Below are 19,929 nucleotides of genomic sequence, written 5' to 3'. Positions count from 1 at the left end.
AGTCAGTGATAATAAACCCGATTTTGACAATTTCATTCCTCCCCACGGATGCTGCTCGACCTGCTGAGTTTCTCCAGCAGATTGTTTGTTGTTCCAGGTTGCAGACTTTGCCGTCGCTGGTGTCTTTGACAACACTGGCTTACAAGATACTTGTCAATTCCAGCTCTGGAAAATACAAGCAGCCACTGCTGAAGCAATGGAGGCCAAATGCACCCCAGATAAAGATAAATATCCTTTGTTACCTCTCCCCAGGTCTTGCACCAATTCCTTTCAATCAGGATCTAGTCTGAACATCTCAAATTCTCTAAAGGAGATAATTAAATAGACAGCACAAGAGATTCTGGATATGCAGGAAATCCAGAGCAACACACAGAATGGAGGAACTCTGCAAGTCAGGTAACATCTATGGACAGGAACAAACTTGTTTTGGGCTAAGACCTTTCATCAGGACTGGAAAGGAAGGGGGGAGGGGAGGGGAAGGAAGACAAGGTAGGTGAAGCAAGGTGGGTGGGGGAAGAGGGATAAAGTAAGAAGCTGGAAGGTGAAGGAGGAAAAGGTAAGGGCTTGAGGAGGTATCTGACAGAAGGGAAGAGCGGACCATGAGAGAAAGAGGGGTGGGGGTCAGGGGGGGAGAAGAGGTGATAAAAAAGTTTCCATGTCAATCAGTGTATTTTAGAGAGAAGTGTAGAGAGTGGATGTGAGCCCTGAACAGTCAAAATCAAACATCCCAATTAATATGCCGCAAGCAAGCTTGATAGCAGCAAACAGCCCCTTTGGGTCCCTGCACAAGACCCTGTGTCCTTGCTGTCATGATACTGTGGCCATGCTAAATGGAAACAGCAGCTGTACAGGAATGATGCAAACATCACTGGGAATTTAGCTACCATTTGGAAAGAGAAATTAGGAGTTACAATAGAACTGAAACTGTTAACACAAACATCACAAGACCCAGCTGCTGTGAACTTACTAAGCACAAAAGCAACACTTGGCCACATGTGGAGATAGAATGAAGATGGTCAAAAGTTTGGTCATAGAGTTATAGAGCACTGCAGCACAGACACAAGCCCTCCAACCCATTAGTCATCTCCAAACTCATATTCTGCCCAGACCTATTGAACTACACTCAGGGCATAGCCCTCCATACCCCTCCCATCAACATACTTATCCAAACTTCTCTTAAGTGTTGCAATTGAACCCAAATCCACATCTCTTGTTAGCAGCTCGTTCCATACACTCACCACCCTCTGATTAAGGTCTCCTCCCCTCCATGTTCATCTTAAACATTTCACCTTTCAACCTTAACCTCTGACCTCCAGTTCTAGACTCACCCAACCTCAGTGGAACAAGCCCGCTTGCATTTACCCTATCTATACCACACAATTTTGTATTCTGCTATCAAGTCTCCCCTCATTCTCCTATGTTCCAGGGAATGAAGTCCTAACCTATTTAATCTTTAACTCTGGAGGAGCTGGAAGATATTACAGGAGAGAGAGGAGTGAAAGTGGGAGAATTTGAATACAAGGCTGTGATTCTTGGACGACTGTCAACACGAGTCAGGAATAGGAAGAACAAGCTGAAGAGAAGTTCCTTACGTTCCCATCCACGTGGCATAGCTCTCTGGTAGTTTTGGCACAAACAGCAAGGACTTGCCAGTAGCAACATCCACAGCACCATAGCAGTCACCCTCCGTCACGCCGAATGTCCAGTGGAAGTAAGATTCCTAAAACAAGGAATACACATTCAAAACAAGTTGAAGTTTACTGCCATTCAACTGTACACATGGAATTATTTTAATGAGAGAAAAGGCCTTTCAAGCCACACTGCCCAGCAACCCACCTACTTAACCTCAGCCTAATCACAGGACAATTTACAATGACCGATTAACCTACTAACTGGTTCCTCTTTGGACTGTGGGAGGAAACCGGAGCACACAAGGGAACACACTTACGAACTTGCTTACAGAGGACACTAATTCAACTCTGAACTCTGCCACGTCGAGCAGCCACTGCACTGATCGCTCTGCTACCATGGCACCCCAGCTAAACAAAACGTGTCCCAGGGACCACGGTGCACAACAGTACATACATCACACACGGAACACAGAAAAACAAACAAGGGATCCTGCAGAGGCTGGAAATCCAGAGTAATGCATACAAAAGGCAGGCAGCATCTATGGAGATGAATAAAGAGTTGATGTTTCAAGCTGAGACCCTTCATCAGGGCTGGAAAGGAAGGGAGAAGTGCCAGAATAAGATGGGGGAGGGGAAGGATCAGCTAGAAGCCAGGTAGGTGAGAAAAGTAAAGGCTGAGTAGGTGCTCGAAGAGTCAAAACAGCAGAGGTCACAGGAGGAGGAGCAGTGAGAAAGGGTCTCAGTGAACTCCTGTTGAAGATGGGACATTGAGGGATGCCTACCCTGAAGGTTATATCATCTTTAATGGGAGTTCAGCGAGTCTCTCACTGCTCGCTCTCTTACCTCAACCATGTACTGACCCAGTTTCGACCTTTACTTTCCCCCACACACCTGGCTTCACCCATCGACTTCCAGCTAACCCTCCTTCCTCTTCCCCACCCCCCCCAACCCCACATAAAAAAGCAAAGGTTTCTGACATCAACATGGCAAAGAGGCAGACAACATAGGCAGGCTTGGAAATTTTAATTCAGACCTACATTTGCCATAATGAACATTGATTTTAATTTTCATAACCTCATCCAATTATTTGTGACATTCACGCGATGCATCCTTCCTAGTGTTTCCAATGATTAGTGTAGAGGATGACAACCAGAGGTCGTGTGGACAGGCTTCCCTGGTGTGCAAGGGACAGCTTTTCCAGGTGCTTGGAGGAATGTACAGTGGGATGTCTGAGGCAAACTTTGTTTTAAAACTACAGAGTGTGGTGGGCATGCGGAGCATGCAGCCAGGGATGATGGCATTGAATATTTCAGAGACTCTTCGGGAGGCACATACATGATAGAAAAGGGGAGGGCTAGATGGGAGGGAAAAGTTAAATCGATCTTAAAGTAGGTCAAAATGTCAGCACATTGTCGGCCCAAGGGCCTACACTGTGCCGAAATGGTCTATGACTTTCCTCCTCTGACCTGTCCAACTCTGGCAGCTCATTCCACACTCGACCATCCTAAGTGAAGTCTCTCTCCCCTCCCCCCCATGGTCCCCTTAAACAGTTCACCTTTCACCCTTAACCCATGACCTCTGGTTGTAGTCTCACCCCACCTCAACAGAAAAGCCTGGATTTATCCTATCTATACCACCCAGTCTTGGAAACCCATTTACCCTCTCTACCCCTCAATTTTTGAAACATCTACCCTCCTCCTACCCCTCAATTTTGAATACCTATTCATCCACTCCCCCTACGCCTCAATTTTGGATACCTATATACCCTCCCACTACTCAATTTTGAATTTCTATTCACCCCCTCTCTACCCCTCAATGTTGGATACCTGTTCCTTGTCATCTGGAGTTTTCCAGTCAACCCTCCTACCCAACAAACACGTCTCCCACAACACACAGAGAGCCAGACTCAGAGCCTCGTTCTCTCATTGTCGCACTGCCGCTCAAAGGCATGCAATACTAAGTTATCTGTAAGGGTAATTAAATGCCAGATTCTCCTGTAACACTTCTCTCCTTTAATTACTGCAGCTGCACTGACAGAAGGGATCAGGTGCCAACTCCCATCCAAGTCAATGAGATCTGATTATAAGCTGCATTCTGTTCTCCATCTTCCCTGGCAGCCGAGTTTCAAATGACATACTCCTCGTGAGGACCGTTTGAAGGCTCCGAGCCTGTACTCACTGGAGTTTAGAAGAATGAGGGGGGGGGGGGGGGGGAGGGTTTATAGAAACCTATTGAATATTGAAAGGTTTCGATAGAGTGGATGTAGAGAGGATGTTTCCTTTAACGGCGGAGTCTACAACTAGAGGGCACAGCTTCAGAACAGAGGGTCAACCATTTAGAACAGACATGGGAGGAATGTCTTTAGTCAGAGGATGGTGAATCTGTGGAATTCATTGCTACAGATGACTGTGGAGGCCGTCATTAAAGCTGAGGCTGAAAGATTCTTGATTCGACAAGGTGTCAAAGGTTACGGGGAGAAGGCAGGAGAATGGGGCTGAAGATAATAACTTAGCCATGATGGAATGGCAGAATAGACTTGATAGGCCAAATGGCTTAATTCTCCTACGTCTTCTGGGACCTCTTGGGGAACAGCAACTGTGTTTACAGTGTTTTCAACTCAGTCATACCTTTCATTGCTGAGGGAAATCACCCTGCCTTTATTGGGAGGTCTCTCTGTAGCTTGGCAGATAAATTCTGCTCACCGTCCAGAATGAAAGAAGGCAGACGGCTTGCTATGTACCTGCCTCTGAACCAATGGGCTCATCATTACTCACTCGGAACTCTATACCCTCTTCCCATTGGCTTGCTATGTACCTGCCTCTGAACCAATGGGCTCATCATTACTCACTCGGAACTCTATACCCTCTTCCCATTGGCTTGCTATGTACCTGCCTCTGAACCAATGGGCTCATCATTACTCACTCAGAACTCTATACCCTCTTCCCATTGGCTTGCTATGTACCTGCCTCTGAACCAATGGGCTCATCATTACTCACTCGGAACTCTATACCCTCTTCCCATTGGCTTGCTATGTACCTGCCTCTGAACCAATGGGCTCATCATTACTCACTCGGAACTCTATACCCTCTTCCCATTGGCTTGCTATGTACCTGCCTCTGAACCAATGGGCTCATCATTACTCACTCGGAACTCTATACCCTCTTCCCATTGGCTTCCACTTTTCCCCTGCCAATGCTAAAGGATCATGATGTGCTGATTTATCTACACACCAAGTTATCGGTGAGGGCAGCAACCTTTCCCAGATCTCCACGGCACAACGTTTGACCAGGAGACAGAGCTCTTAGCTCTCACACCCCATTGAATCCACCTTGGTTGCTGACAGAATGCCGGATTTTAATCAGAGTTACGCACAAAATGCAGGAGGAAATCAGGTCAGGCAACATCTATGGAGGAGAGTGAACAGAGTGAACAGTTGATGCTTTGGGCCAAGACCCTTCATCAGAATCTTCCCGGTCCGGAGTCCTGTTGAAGGGTCTCAGCCTGAAACACTGACTGTTTATTCCTCTCCATGGCTGCTAGCTGGCCTGCCGAGTTCCTCCAGCATTGTGTGTGTGTGACTCTGGATTTCTAGCATCTGCTCAGATCTTAATCTATCCTTTTCTATGAATTCTGGTCCATCCTGAATATGTACAAGTTGGCAGTGGGTGATTTATTGATATCGGCAGATGCAGAGACCATATTGTTCTTTGGAATATTCATCAACATGCATCTGCCCCACAAGGAGGATCCATGATAACACTGTACAGTGTGAAGCAGTTTAAGTTGACTGAGGTGGCTTTAACCTGTACTAAAGGTAAATAAATGAAAAACCTGATCATCTAATCCCCCAACCGTAGAATTCTGAAAATTCTGACCCCAAGATTCTTCTGTTCCTCCACACTGCTAAGAATCCTGCCATTAATCCTGGAGTATAAACCAGTCAGGATAACTGCACTGTTTGCATGGTGGATGTGCTTTGATTCAGCACCAACCTGCCTGTAACCTGATTAACAGAGCGGCCATTACCCAGACCCACCTGACGGAAAATGATGTCAGTGTCAGTGCAGTATCGCTGCGTCTGCTCACCCCCCTGCAGAACCATCACTGATTTCTTCGGCACCTCCGCATTCTTCCGCAGTTTTTCGCACAGCCGCTGCCTGTTCAAGGCAAATAGGGCCATGGGAACCCTGAGGGTCTCATTTCCCATTGAGAAGGAGGGCCTGAAAAAAAAAAGGAATGCATTAGTGGCTAAACATCAAAACCCAACACAAATGAATAACAGTCACACAGCAGGGAAACAGGTCATTTGGCCCAGCTGGGCTGTGATGATCTAGATTCCCATCTCAGTTATCCATGTTTGGTCCATACCCCTAATCTTGCCCATCCATGTTCTTGTCCAAGTATCCTTTAAAAGTTATTAATGTACCTGCCTCAATCACATCTTGTGGCAGCACATTGTACACACTGACCACACTTGGGTTCTTATTAAACCTCTCCCAAAATTCACAATAAACAGGAGATGATGGCACCGAACGACGACTCCTTTGCTTGCATCTTCGGAAGCAGCTCTATTTCCATCTGTGATATCTCTAGACTTCCCTTTGTGTTCTTTTGAAGACCCTGATCTGGAGTTGCACGCTGACTTCAGTTCTTTGTGGGAATGGGACCCGCTCTCTGGATCTCAAGACTGCCGTTGTTCGGCACGCCAACGGTGCAGCCTAGAAGACTAGCTCATCTTTGGGGTTCTGGAGGCAGGGACACTCAAGGTCAGTGCCTCCGCAGGAACCTGGCGTCGTGGGAGTCGGTAGATCGAAAGCAGTGAGCTGTTTGTGTGCCCAGACACCCGAGTTCCTTGGGCACAGAGCTCAGAAAAAGCGATGCAACAGACTTCTAACATTGTAAATCAGCAAATTTTGTTATGTCTCCCCTCACTGTGAAACAGAGACACCTCTTTCCCTTATTAGGGAGAGAGTGCTTGGTGTGTGGGGGGGGGGGTGCCAATCCTTTTATTTGTCAGTGGGGGGGGGGGGCTTTGGGGTTCTAACATTTAACTGTCATTCATTCTTTGCAGCACTCCTGTTTTTGTGGATTGTTGCAAAGAGAAAGAATTCCGGGATGTATATTGTCCACATTTCTGACATTAAATGTACCTTTGAAACACCACCACCTGGATAGCAGAGGTGGCCCTGCAGGGGTACTCTCAACCAGGTGACCAAACATCACCTTTCAGATGAGACATAAACCTGGGCCATATCATAGTATACTCATCCCCAACGTGCATTTCATTAGCTTGAGGAGATTTGGTATGTCAACGGCTCTAGCAAACCGAACGTATCTACATCCATCATCAAGCAGGGTCCTCACCACCTAGGCCATGCTCCCTTCTCCTTGGAAAGGGACTCGATGTGCCATCTCGTAGTTTGGTCTGCTCTACTCATGTCTATATATTTCCAGTCTCCCTCTCCAAAGCCCATATTGGAGTTCATGTTCTTTATGGTAAATAACGAATCTGCAGATGCTGGAAATCCAAAGCAACACACAAAATGCTAGAGAAACTCAGGTCAGGCAGCATCCCTGAATAAACAGTTGGTGTTTCAGGTCAAAACCCTTCATCAGGACCAGGAAGGGTCCCAATCAAAGTCTTGGCCTAAAGATGTCAACTCTTTATTTAGGTGCTGCCTGACCTGTTTTTGCATTTTTCTTTATGGACAATGACTACACTTCTCCCTGCCTTAGCGAAGCAGCCAGCAGAACTCACCCAGCCCAGACGTTCTCTTCTCCCCTCTCCCATTGGGCAGAAGATGCAGAAGCCTAAAAGCATGGCGCAAGGATAGCAGTGAGGGTAAAGAGGTACATTTCATCCTCTGGATATCCTTGGGAAGACTGCTCTTCTCAAAGAAGAGTCCTGTGTACATTAAAACACAGTGAAATGCATTGTTTGCGTCAATGACCATTGGCGCGAGGATGCGCTGGGGGCAGCCAAGTGTCACCTTGATTCTGGCGCCAGCATAGCACGTCTACAACTTACTAGCCTGCCTGTACGCTCGGAATGTGGGAGGAAACCCCAACAGTCAGAAAGTACAAAATCCTTACAGACAACAGCAGGAATTGAGCCATGATCACTGGCAGTGTGGAGCAGTTGTGCTAACCCCTACACTACCACGCTGCCCCATCAGGATATGGGGTCTCTGTCACAATGTCACCGATATTCATTAGACACATGTGATTCTGGAAGTCCAGAGCAACCCACACTAAGGCTATGTCCACACTAGACCAGATAAATCTGTAACCAAAGCTTTTTTGCTTCGTTTTGACCCTCCGTCCACACTGAAAAGGCTTTTTCCTTGCCCGAAAACGGAGATTCTCAGAAACGCTCTCCAGAGTGAATAAATCTGAAAATGCCTAAAACCCAGCATAGTGCTTACAGGGTAACCAGCTATTTTTAAAACCACTGTCATGATGTGCTGGAACAAATGGTGGCGGCAGCGGGGCATTTAATTGTTTTCTTGAACGCAACCTCCAACACCACAACAATATCTGACAATAGATGTATAACAGCCTAACGTAACATTGTATGGAAATACAAGATAACACTGATGAAGCCATGTCTTATACACTTAACAAGGTGCTTTATTAATGTATTGCTTGTGCAAACATTCAATAGATGCAATAGTCACTTTTGCCCAGTAACGCGTTTTATTGCACATTAAATACAGCAAAGTAATACAAAGACATGGCAAAAGTAAAGGCAAACAAATGAGGAAACAGCAAATCTCACTTTTGCCCAGTAACAAGCCTTATTGCATTTAGTTGTAGCTGTTGTCCCTTTCATTGGTGAAGAGACTATGTCTGTAGGAAATGTTTCTGAACAAACGTGCACCAAGTCTTTCGTTTGGCAATTTCCTTTTAGTTTTTCTAGTCTAACTGAACAAACAAACTTGCACCAAGTCTTTCGTTTGGCAATTTCCTTTTAGTTTTTCTAGTCTAACTGAACAAACAAACTTGCACCAAGTCTTTCGTTTGGCAATTTCCTTTTAAGTTTTTCTAGTCTGTAACCGGACAAACGCACACCAGGTATACTGTTTCCTCTTCGCTTGTTTTCTGTGCATCCTGTGCATGCCCAGTAGGAGATTCACCCAAATATTCGCCAAATAGGTATTTTTAAAAACATCTGGTGTGGACACCTGTTGTTTTTATGTGAAACCGGCGTTTTCAAAATTATCTGGTCTAGTGTGGACGTAGCCTAAATGCTGGAGGAAGTCAGGTCAGGTGGCATCTATGGAAATGAATAAAGAGTTGATGTTTTGGGCTGAGACCCTTTATCAGGACTGGAAAGGAAAGGGGAAGATGCCAGAACAGTAAGGTGGTGGAAGGGGAAGGAGAGCAAGCTGGAAAGTGAAAGGTGGTAAAAGCAAACGGCTGAAGGAGGAATCTAATAGGAGAGGAAAGAGGACCATGGGAGAGAGTACATATTGAAATTTGTTTTGGGCAGCATACATAAAAAATTATAAATTACAACAAAAATACATTAAAAAATTAAATTCTTAAAACTGCTGCTTAATGCAGTACACGTCTGTGACTGGGTTTCAGTCCAAAACAGCGACTGTTTATTCATCTCCATGGATGCTGCCTGACCTGCTCAGTTCCTCATATTGACATGTTGTGCAGCATACCAATTGCTTCATTATCTGACAGGCAGTAAACGCCAATGACCATTTTGCAACCGTCAGCAAGGAAAAATGGTTTATGAGTACAATAAAAACAACACACACCACTGCTGAACAATCTGCTGATAAAGGGGAAGAGAAAGACCAGCAAGTGGTGATAGAACTGGCTCTTCAGCCCACGATCAGTGCTGACCAGTGTAAGCCAACCCCATGTGCTGACACAATCTCTCTAAACGCCTCATTTAATTGTCACCCAACATACATGTGTCTACAACCAAAGCACACGGTCCCAGAATAGAGAGGTGTCCATTTAGAATAGCAATGAGGATGTCTTTCTCCAGAGGATAGTGAATCAGTGGAATTTTATACCACAGACAACTGCAGAGGCCAAGTCATTGGGTATATTTAAAGCAGAGGTTGACAGGCTCTTGATTAGTGGGGCAAAGGTTACAGGGAGAAGGCAGGAGAATGGGGTTGAGACAGATAATAACACTGATGGGCCAAATGGCCTAGTTCTGCAGTCAAAATGAAACAGGGTTCCTCTGGGGCCAGCTACATAATCACACACAATACATATAGTTATGATCCAACACATACAGTCACCACAAGTCCGAATGGCCTGGCTTGTAAATCGCTGGAGCATGTATGTGGGTCTGGAGCCTTGTTTCTGCAAGAACAAACACACAGCGTCTCCTCATCTCATGTTGGGTCAGCCACAGATGAAGGCAGTCAGCTTACCTTCCAGACAATGGACATTGGAGAGGAGCTGGCCTGCGTGGCTCGTATAGCAACTTGCCTTGTACATCGCCTTTAAACTCTGATTGTCTCAATGCTCTGCCCTTTAGTTTTGACATTTGCTGGGCAAGGGAAAAAAGACTACTTGCACAACTCAAGCTTCTGAATTTTATACCCAGTCAGCTCACCCTCCCAGGGGGTGGGGGGAAATTCCAGGTTTGCTCAACCCATCCTTACAACCAACATAGTCTAATCCAGGCAATAACCTTTTCAATCTCTTCTGCAGCCATTCCAAAGTCTCTATGTCCTTCCTGTAATGGGGTGACCAGAATGACCCGTAACGTAGCCTCAAAGTTTATACAGCTGCAGCGTCACTTGCCTATGCCTAGACCCCTCAATTCTGTACACCTATCAAATCTCCCGTCAAATCAAAGATTCAAAGTACATAGAATACAATTGTTTAATCTTCCCACAGACGGCCAAGAAACACCATGGAACCCAGAGAAAACATCAAACGCGCAGAAATACAAATCGTACTAGCAGCCAAAAGCGAGCGAGGGACAAAACATCGAATCAGAGTCACTGAAACAGTCCAGGAACATTCAGATAGATAGATAGATACTTATTCATCCCCATGGGGAAATTCAACTTTTTTCCAATGTCCCATACACTTGTTGTAGCAAAACTAATTACATACAATACTTAACTCAGTAAAAAATCTGATATGTATCTAAATCACTATCTCAAAAAGCATTAATAATAGATTTTTAAAAGTTCTTAAGTCCTGGCGGTAGAATTGTAAAGCCTAATGGCATTGGGGAGTATTGACCTCTTCATCCTGTCTGAGGAGCATTGCATCGATAGTAACCTGTCGCTGAAACTGCTTCTCTGTCTCTGGATGGTGCTATGTAGAGGATGTTCAATTCAATTCATTCATTCAGTTCAATTTAACACCATCATTCATTGACTGCAGTCTGCCCCAATCCAAACTGCACAAAAGACTAACATGAACTAGAGTTCAATCCACAAACCACTTTAATTAAACCTTAACCAAGTCCCAAAAGCTCTTTGCAAACTCATCTAACCTATGATGCCACGTTCAAGGAATTTTGAACCTGTATTCCCAGAATGGGTAAAGGGGAGAACTTTGCCTCCCCCAGGAATGAATGCTTGTTCCTTGTGCAATTGGATCCTCAATTTCCTTACTTGCAGACCTCAGTCAGTTCAGACTGGTGACAACATCTCCCCCACGATCACTGTCAGCACAGGTGCACCACAAGGTTGTGTGTTTAGCTCCCTGCTCTACTCTTATGACTGCGTGGCTAAGCACAGCTCCAATGCCACATTTAAGTTTGCTGAAGACACCACTGTCAGAGGCTGAATCAAAAATCGGGATGAATCAGCGTATAGAAGGGGGACAAAATCTGGCCGAGTGATGCCACAACAACCTCTCAACATCAGCAAGGCCAAGGAGCTGATTATAGATTTCCAGCAGGAGGAAATCTGAGGTCCATGAGCCAATCCTCATCAGGTGGAGGGGGTCAGCAGAAGCCCCTCCGTATTATTATTTTGGAGGTCCTGTCCTGGGCCCAGCACACAAGTGCAATTATGAAGAAAGCACAGCAGTGCCTCTAGTTCCTTAGGAGTTTGTGACGATTTGGCATGACATCGATAGATGTGTGGTGGAGAGTATATTGGCTGGTTGCATCACAGCCTGGTATAGAAACACCAATGCCCCTGAATGAAAAATGCTACAAGTAGTGGTGGATACAGTCCAGTCCATCACGGGTGAAGCCCTCCCCACCAAAGAGCAGGAAAGCAGTGTCTATCATCAGGGGCCCTTACCACCCAGTCCATGCTCTTCTCACCTTTGCCACCAGGAGCCTCAGGACTCACCTTCCAGGTTCAGGGAGAATTATTACCCCAGAACCATCAGGCTCTTGAACCTGTGGAGATAGCTTCACTCACCCCATCAGTGAACTCTTCCCACAATCTATACACACACTTAAGGGCTCTACAACTTGTTCTCTATTTATTGCTTTTTCCCCCCTCATTTCATCTATGCAGTTTGTTGTCTTTGGCACATTGGTTGTTTGTCCTGTTAGATACAGTCTTTCATTGATCCTATTGAATTTTTTCCTAATTCTTGTGAATGCCCACAAGAAAATGAATCTCAGGGCTGTACATGGTGGTATTTTGATAAAACTTGGAACAGCCTGTAAGTGACAATCAGCAATCCAGGGAGACGGACACGCCGGAGTACTTGGGGCAGAATGAATGGTCAGCCATAACTGAGCACGGCCCAGTGACAAGGGACCTCCCCAGCACGACAACCGGCAAGAGATTTGTGTTTTCATAAACTATCCTGATCAAGCAGTGTGGTAGCACAGACAACACTTTACAGAGACAGCTGTCGCAATCAGGGTCCGCTTCCTGACGCTGTCTGTAAGGATTTGGTACATTCCCTGTGACAGTGCGGGATCCTGCTGATGGTTTACGTTTCCTTCCACGTTCCAGCGACGTAGGGATTAGGGTGAGCAAGCTGTGAGCACGATGTTGGCGTTGGAATCATAGCTACACTTCCTCCCAGCTCATCCTCAGACACAAACAATGAATTTCACTGCATGTTTCAATGCTAAATAAAACTCATCTTCATCTTTGATGAACTCTCATCAATACAAATTAGAGGAGTTTAGTGCTTAGATTAAACATTGACCCATCATAAGCAGCCAGGAGAAAGGCCTGGAAGCAATTGCAGGATTAATTGCAGCTCATTGTGCTGACACAGCACTCACAGTGCAAGATCTAGTCAGAGTGGCAAGCTCAGCACAACGGGGGAGGGAAGACATGCAACAGGCCCAGGAAAAGGGCAGATGCAAGCTGGAGAAAAAGGGTAGGAGAAAGAGCAAAAAGGGATGTTTTGAGGAGAAGATTGGAATCCCAAGGAACAAAAAGACTCAACATTGAGATGAGAATAGGTTGAGCGAGCCAATGCATTTCTCTTTGAAGCGAAGGTTGACAGGTGACTAGATGGAATTGAATTTATTTAAACCTTACATCCATCCCACAACGAGGAGTAAAAATCTTTGCGTTATGATTCCTTGGCAATGTATAGACATGTGAATTTCCAAGTCTATTAGCTTGTAAAAATATAGAGGTGTACAGGACAACAAGAGGCACATTAGAGTGGATAACCAGAGATCTTTCAGAGATGGAAAATGATAATATCCCTCAATTTTAAGGTGATTGGTAGAATGTCCGGGGCTGGGGAAAACAGAAGCAGCCGTTTTCTCTAATACAGAGTGGTGGGTGCGTGGAACACACTGCCAGGGGTGGTGGTAGAGGGAGGTACATGAAAGGCATTTAAGAAACAAAGAGGATAGAAAAGTAGAGGGCTGTATGGCAGAGAGGAGATCAACGGGAGAAGGCAGCATCCATCGAGGGCACAACCCTCCCCAGAGGAGATCAACCAGCAGCCATCATGAAGGACCCCCATCACCCAGGACATGCCCTCTTCTCATTGCTATCACCAGGAAGGTGGTAGAGAAGCCCGAAGACCCACACTCGACGTTTTAGAAACAGCTTCTTCCATTACTAGATGTCCGAGGGGTCCATGGGCCCACAACATTAAACATCTTTATGAGCTTATGGTAATTAATGCCACAAAATAATTTCCCAACAAACGTTAGTGATAATGAACCTGATTATTAACTCCGATCAGACCATTTGGCACATCCAGTCCACAAAAGTGAATAACTATATGTCCAGCCTCTCCAATATCCATGAAGACACAGGCCCTTCAGCCCAATGCATCCATGCTGACCAAGATGTCTTAATTGAAGTTCCATTTGCCTGCACTCTGCCCATATCCCCTTAAACCCTTCCTATCCACGCACCTGTCCAAATGCCTTTTAAATGTTGATATTGTACCCACATCTACTACACTCCATATACACACCACTGTGAGAAAAGCTGCCCGACTTCCTTTTACGTTGCTCCTCTCAGCTCAATCATATCCCCAGACTATTCTGGAACAAGACTGTCCTCCTTAGCCCTTCTCCTCACGTTCTCCCGATGTGTCCACACCCCCCGCACTCACCGACAACAGCTCAAACATTGCACCAGGAAGTGACACTGCAATCTTGTCCTCAGCAATGACAAGAGCTCCAACAATAGGAGCAGAATTAGGCCAATCGGCCCATCAGGGCTAGCCTACCATTCCATCAGGGCTGATTTCTTATCCCCCTCAACCCAATTCTCCTGCCTTCTGGACACTCTGACTAATAAGAACTAATAAAAACACAACAGCGCCTCTTTCACCTCAGACGGCTGAAGAAGTTTGGTATGAGACCCCAAATCCTATGAACTTTCTACAGGGGCACAATTGAGAGGATCCTGACTGGCTGCATCACTGCCTGGTATGGGAACTGTACTTCCCTTAATTGCAGGACCCTGCACAGAAACATAGTAAACCTACAACATATTACAGAGCAAACACGAGGAAATCTGCAGATGCTGGAAATTCAAACAACACACACAAAATGCTGGTGGAATACAGCAGGCCAGGCAGCATCTATAAGGAGAAGCATTGTCGACGTTTCGGGCCGAGACCCTTCATCAGCACAATACAGGCCCTTCAGCCCACAAAGCTGTGCCGAACATGTCCTTACTTTAGGAATTACCTAGGGTTACCCATAGCCCTCTAATTTTTCTAAGCTCCATGTACCTATTCAGGAGCCTCTTAAAAGACCCTATCGTTTCCGCCTCCACCACCATTGCCAGCAGCTCATTCCATGCACTCACCACTCTCTGCGTAAAAACCTTACCCAACATCTCCTCTGTGCCTACTTCCAAGCACCTTAAAACTATGCCCTCTCATGTTAGCCATTTTAGCCCTGGGAAAAAGTCTCTGACTATTCACATGATCAATGCCCCATCATCTTATACACCTCTATCAGGTCACCTCTCATCCTCCATCACTCCAAGGAAAAAAGGCCAAGTTCACTCAACCTATTCTCTTAAGACATGCTTCCCAATCCAGGCAACATCCTTGTAAATCTGCAGAGAGTGGTGCAGACAGCCCAGAGCATCTGTAGCTGTGAACTTCTGATGATTTAGGACATTTACAAAGACTGATGTATAAAAGGGCATGAAGGATCACTGGGGACCCGAGTCACCCCAACCAGAAACTGTTCCAACTGCTACCATTCAGGAATTGGTACTGCACCATAAAAGCCAAGACCAACAGGCTCCGGGACAGCTTCTTCCACCAGGCCATCAGATTCATTACCTTATGCTGATTTGAGTATACTCTATGTTACATTGACTGTTCTATTATAAATTACTATGATTGCACATTTAGACGAGACATAACAAAGACTTTTAATCCTCAGGTGAAGATGTAAGAACTAAAGTCAATTCAATTTATCATGTGTACATCAAAACAATGTTTGCAGTAACCACCAACACATGCAAGGCAACCCACAAGTGTTGTCACACATTCTGGCACCAACACATGCCCACAATGGTCACAGGGCCTGTAAACACCACAAGCAGCAACAACGGCAGAAACAAGCCCCTTTCCACTCTCCTAACCACCCATCAGAGAGGCAGGCCCCCTTCAAGTCCTTGGCTCTGGACTTTCAGACATTGGATCTCCACCCCAAGGAATGGGTATGACAGAGTTTGGAATGAGGTTCACTAGGGCAATGAACAATCGTAAGAGATCAGCAAGATTCAGACACTGGAATCATTACTAAGAATGTCTTATCAGACATTATCTCACTCTATAAATCTAGAGTATTGCCTATAATCAAGGAACTGATTCCAATGTACTGATACAAGGCACTGATTCCAGCCCCACTTTCCAAGACAGGGCGTTAAGCACATTTCATGCCAGTTAAAATTAAAATCATATTTATTTGATTTTAATTCCACAGACTGCTGTGGAGGCCAAGTCACTGGGTATATTTACGGTGGTGATTGATTAGACAGGGAAAAGGTTTAGTGAGAAGGCAGGAGAGAATGAGGTTGAGAGGGAGAATAAAGCAGCCAGGTTGGAATGGTGGAGCAGACTCAATAGATCAAGTGGCCCAACTGTTGCTGTCTTACGGTCTGCCCTGCTGGATGTGTCCAATTACAAACATTTAATACATGTAAAGAAGTTTAATCTGACCTTAAAACACTGGAGAAACTCAGAATTCATGGAGGGGAATAAACAGTCAACATTCAGGCACAAACATGTGTTGCTTCCTACTATTTTGTACTACTTATTTTTTAATATTTATTATTGTAACTTGCAGTATTTGTGCATTACACTGTACTCCTGCCACAAAACAAATTTCACTATGTCAGCAGAATTTTGTATCTAATCTGAGGTGTTACAGTGAAACCCTATCACACCGATGCTCCTTTTTACCCACCATGTAGAAGCCACTCTTACCCTCTCTTAAGACAACCACTTAATTCTGCACAGGCAAAGCAGCTACACTTTATGGCAGAGATAAGTTCAAGCCTGCAGACTGTTACAACAGGAATCATTGAACTGATTCCTGTTCAATCTCTACAAGACTTTCCCCACCATGGACAACTTCACTCACAACTCTGACCAGACTCACTTTCAACAACTCGTGCTCCCAGTTAATTTTAGTTGCACCATTTGACATCTTTTGCACATTGGTTGTTTGTCAGTGTTTATGCATAGTTTTTTTTTTGTAGATTCCAGTGTATTCCTTTAGTTCCCTGTAAATGTCTGAAAGAAAATTAATCTCAGGTATGGTAACATAGGAATTTGGATAATAAATTTTACTTCAACAGATGCAGAGAATGGACGAGTTCACAAGAATAGAAAAGAAATAGAGTGCAAATACCCAAGCACCAACAACTGATGTCGGGAGCCCCCCCCCCCCCCAACAAAGCCAACCATCCTCAACTGACTTCTATCATTTAACTATCCCCAACCATTAATCACCAACCCTTATTTTGTCAACCCTAAGTAAGTGCTTTTAGAAAATTAGACCGACTACACCCACCACTTTCCCTTTTAACAGCTAAGGGGCATGGCATCTCAACGTTCTTCACTGTCAGCAAAACAAAAGTTGGTCATTAAGCTCGGGAAGGGAGGGTGGTGCACGTTCATGTTGCCATCAACAGTGCTGAGGTCTAGGTTTGAGAGCTTCAAATTCCTACGTGTGAACATCATCAATACCCTGCTCGGGTCATATTAAACACCACAGCCGAAAGAGCTCACCACACTTCTACTTGCCCAGAAGGCATGCCCCCTTTGAAAACATTGTTGTAGCTCTATAAAACTCTGGTTTGACCACACTGGGAGTATCGTGCTCAATTCTGGTTACCACATTATAAAGAATACAGAAATTTTAAAAAGTGGGAGCAGAGAGCATTTACCAGGTTTCTGCCTAAAGAAAAAAACTTGAAAGAGGTGTACAAGCTGACCAGCAGCATCGAGTGCATAGCCACACTTTTTCCCCTTGATGACAGAGACCATTAGGAAGCTGACTATTTAAGGTGACTAGAGGAATGTCAGAGGGTAGTTTTTTTAAAAAATTACACAGTAAACACATAGAAACCACTGCCAGGTGTGACGATAAAGGCAGATACATCAGGGACATTTAAGAGATTCTTTAGGCGCCTAGAGAAAAGAAAAATGAAGGGCTATGTTGGGAGGGAAGGTTAGATTGATCTTGGGTTAATGGGCCGGCACAACAAATTGGACACCCAAGTCAATCAGAGACCAGCCAACTTACAATAACTTTGGGGCCTCTTCTGTATCTCACCCACTCTAGCAAATTCTATTGGAATTGTCAATAATCAAGAACTGAACATAATTACAAGTTTGGTATCGGAGCACCAAGTGTTGGAGATTGAGAGAGGCTCTTCATTCTCCAGGAGGTTCAACACTCCAACAAGAGGCCAACGCCGACTTGCGGTTGAGTTTTACAAACCTTCAGACGGTAGCCGTGTAGTCAGAACTATCTTAGTAAAAGTCCGTGGATCATGACTCGTACAAAGCCTGGCCCCCTTACCTTACACGCAGCCCACACACCGGGCGACCACCCCATCTCGGCTAGTCCCCTTTCCCCAAATCCTGGCTAAAAGCGCGGCCCTGGTAATGACCTGGCCACTATATCCTGTCCTCGTCCCCGACACAACGCCAGCTACTTTCTCTCAAACGCATTCCTAACAACCGAACACAGCTTACCGCTCAACCGTAGACATCTTGCCACAGATCTCTCATGTGACTGGTCATTTGACTTGTCATGTGCTTAATTCAGCAGGAGCGCTCCGCCTCGACATTCGATAACCAATCAGATCGGACGGGGCGGAGTCAAGGGCTCTCAGAAAAGAGGGCGGACTACTGATCCCAGAACGCACCGCGCCACCCAGTTTCCTACCGCCCAATGGTCGTCTCCAACACTGTAACCAACAGGGGGAGGTATTGAGCACAGACAGAGGGGCAGCGAGGGAAGAGTCACACTGTGGGAGGGGTGGGACCGAGGGAGGGTCACACTGTGGGAGGTGGTACCGAGGGAGGGTCACACTGTGGGAGGGTGTTACTGTGGGAGGGTCACACTGTGGGAGGTGGTACCGAGGGAGGGTCACACCGTGTGGAGGGGTGGCACTGAGGGAGGGTTGGTACCGAGGGAGGGTCACACTGTGGGAGGGTGTTACTGAGGGCGGGTCACACTGTGGGAGGTGGTACCGAGGGATGGTCACACTGTGTGGAGGGGTGGCACTGAGGGAGGGTCACACTGTGGGAGGGTGTTACTGAGGGAGGGTCACACTGTGTGGAGGGGTGGCACTGAGGGAGGGTTGGTACCGAGGGAGGGTCACACTGTGGGAAGGGTGTTACTGAGGGAGGGTCACACTGTGGGGGGTGGTACCGAGGGAGGGTCACATTGTGGGAAGGGTGGTATTGAGGGAGGGGTGATACTGAGGGAAAGTCATGCTGTGGGAAGGACAAGTTCAGATAGGCAGAAATCACAGCTTTACTTTATTGTCACCAAACAATTGATACTAGAGCGTATAATCATCAGAGCAATATTTGATTCTGCACTTCGCGCTCCCTGAAGTACAAATTGAAGTAAATATAATAAAAATTTAAATTATAAATCATAATTAGAAAATAGAAAAGGGAAAGTAAGGTAGTGCAAGTCAGGTCCGGATATTTGGAAGGTACAGCCCAGATCCGGGTCAGGATCTGTTCAACAGTCTTATCACAGTTGGAAAGAAGCTGTTCCCAAATCTGGCCATATGAATCTTCATGCTCCTGAACCTTCTCCTGGAGGGAAGAGGGACAAAAAGTGTGTTAGCTGAGTGGGTCGTGTCCTTGATTATCCTGGCAGCACTGCTCCGACAGCGTGCAGTGTAAAGTGAGTCCAAGGATGGAAGATTGGTTTGTGTGATGTGCTGGGCTATGTTCATGATCTTCTGCAGCTTCTTCCGGTCTTGGACAGGACAACTTCCATACCAGGTTGTGATGCACCCTAAAAGAATGCTTTCTACAGTGCATCTATAAAAATTAGTGAGGATTTTAGGGGACTGGCCAAATTTCTTCAGCTTTCTCAGGAAGTAAAGGCGCTGGTGGGCCTTCTTGGCAGTGGACTCTGCTTGGTTAGACCAAGTCAGGTCACTTGTGATATTCACCCCAAGGAACTTAGAGCTTTTGACCCTTTCCACCTGTGCACCACCGATGTAGATGGGGTCATGCGGTCTGCTACTCCTTCTGAAGTCAACAACCAATTCCTTCATCTTGCTGACGTTGAGGGATAGGTTATTGTCTTCGCACCATGCCACCAGGTTCTTAATTTCCTCTCTGTACTCAGACCCATCATTACCCAAGATACGGCCTACAATTGTGGAGTCATCAGCAAACT

The 19,929-nt window shown here is 45.7% G+C and overlaps 1 protein-coding gene across 1 annotated transcript in view; it reads right to left on the bottom strand.

Moving 5' to 3' along the window:
* Positions 1-18,345, bottom strand: part of pepd (peptidase D) — a 179,579-nt gene extending 161,234 nt beyond the window's left edge. The window contains exons 1-3 of the mRNA XM_073070487.1: positions 18,255-18,345; positions 5,668-5,851; positions 1,593-1,720 (exon numbers count right to left, since the gene is read on the bottom strand). Of these exons, the coding sequence (XP_072926588.1) occupies positions 1,593-1,720; positions 5,668-5,851; positions 18,255-18,271 (329 nt within the window). The 5' untranslated portion in view covers positions 18,272-18,345. The remainder of the gene's footprint in view (positions 1-1,592; positions 1,721-5,667; positions 5,852-18,254) is intronic.
* Between the last annotated feature and the right edge of the window lie 1,584 nt (positions 18,346-19,929).

This window comes from Hemitrygon akajei, chromosome 17 (genome assembly GCF_048418815.1).
Source record: "Hemitrygon akajei chromosome 17, sHemAka1.3, whole genome shotgun sequence".
Classification (NCBI taxonomy): domain Eukaryota; kingdom Metazoa; phylum Chordata; class Chondrichthyes; order Myliobatiformes; family Dasyatidae; genus Hemitrygon; species Hemitrygon akajei.
Note: the sequence above shows the minus strand (reverse complement) of the source record. Positions and strands in the feature narration are given on the sequence as shown.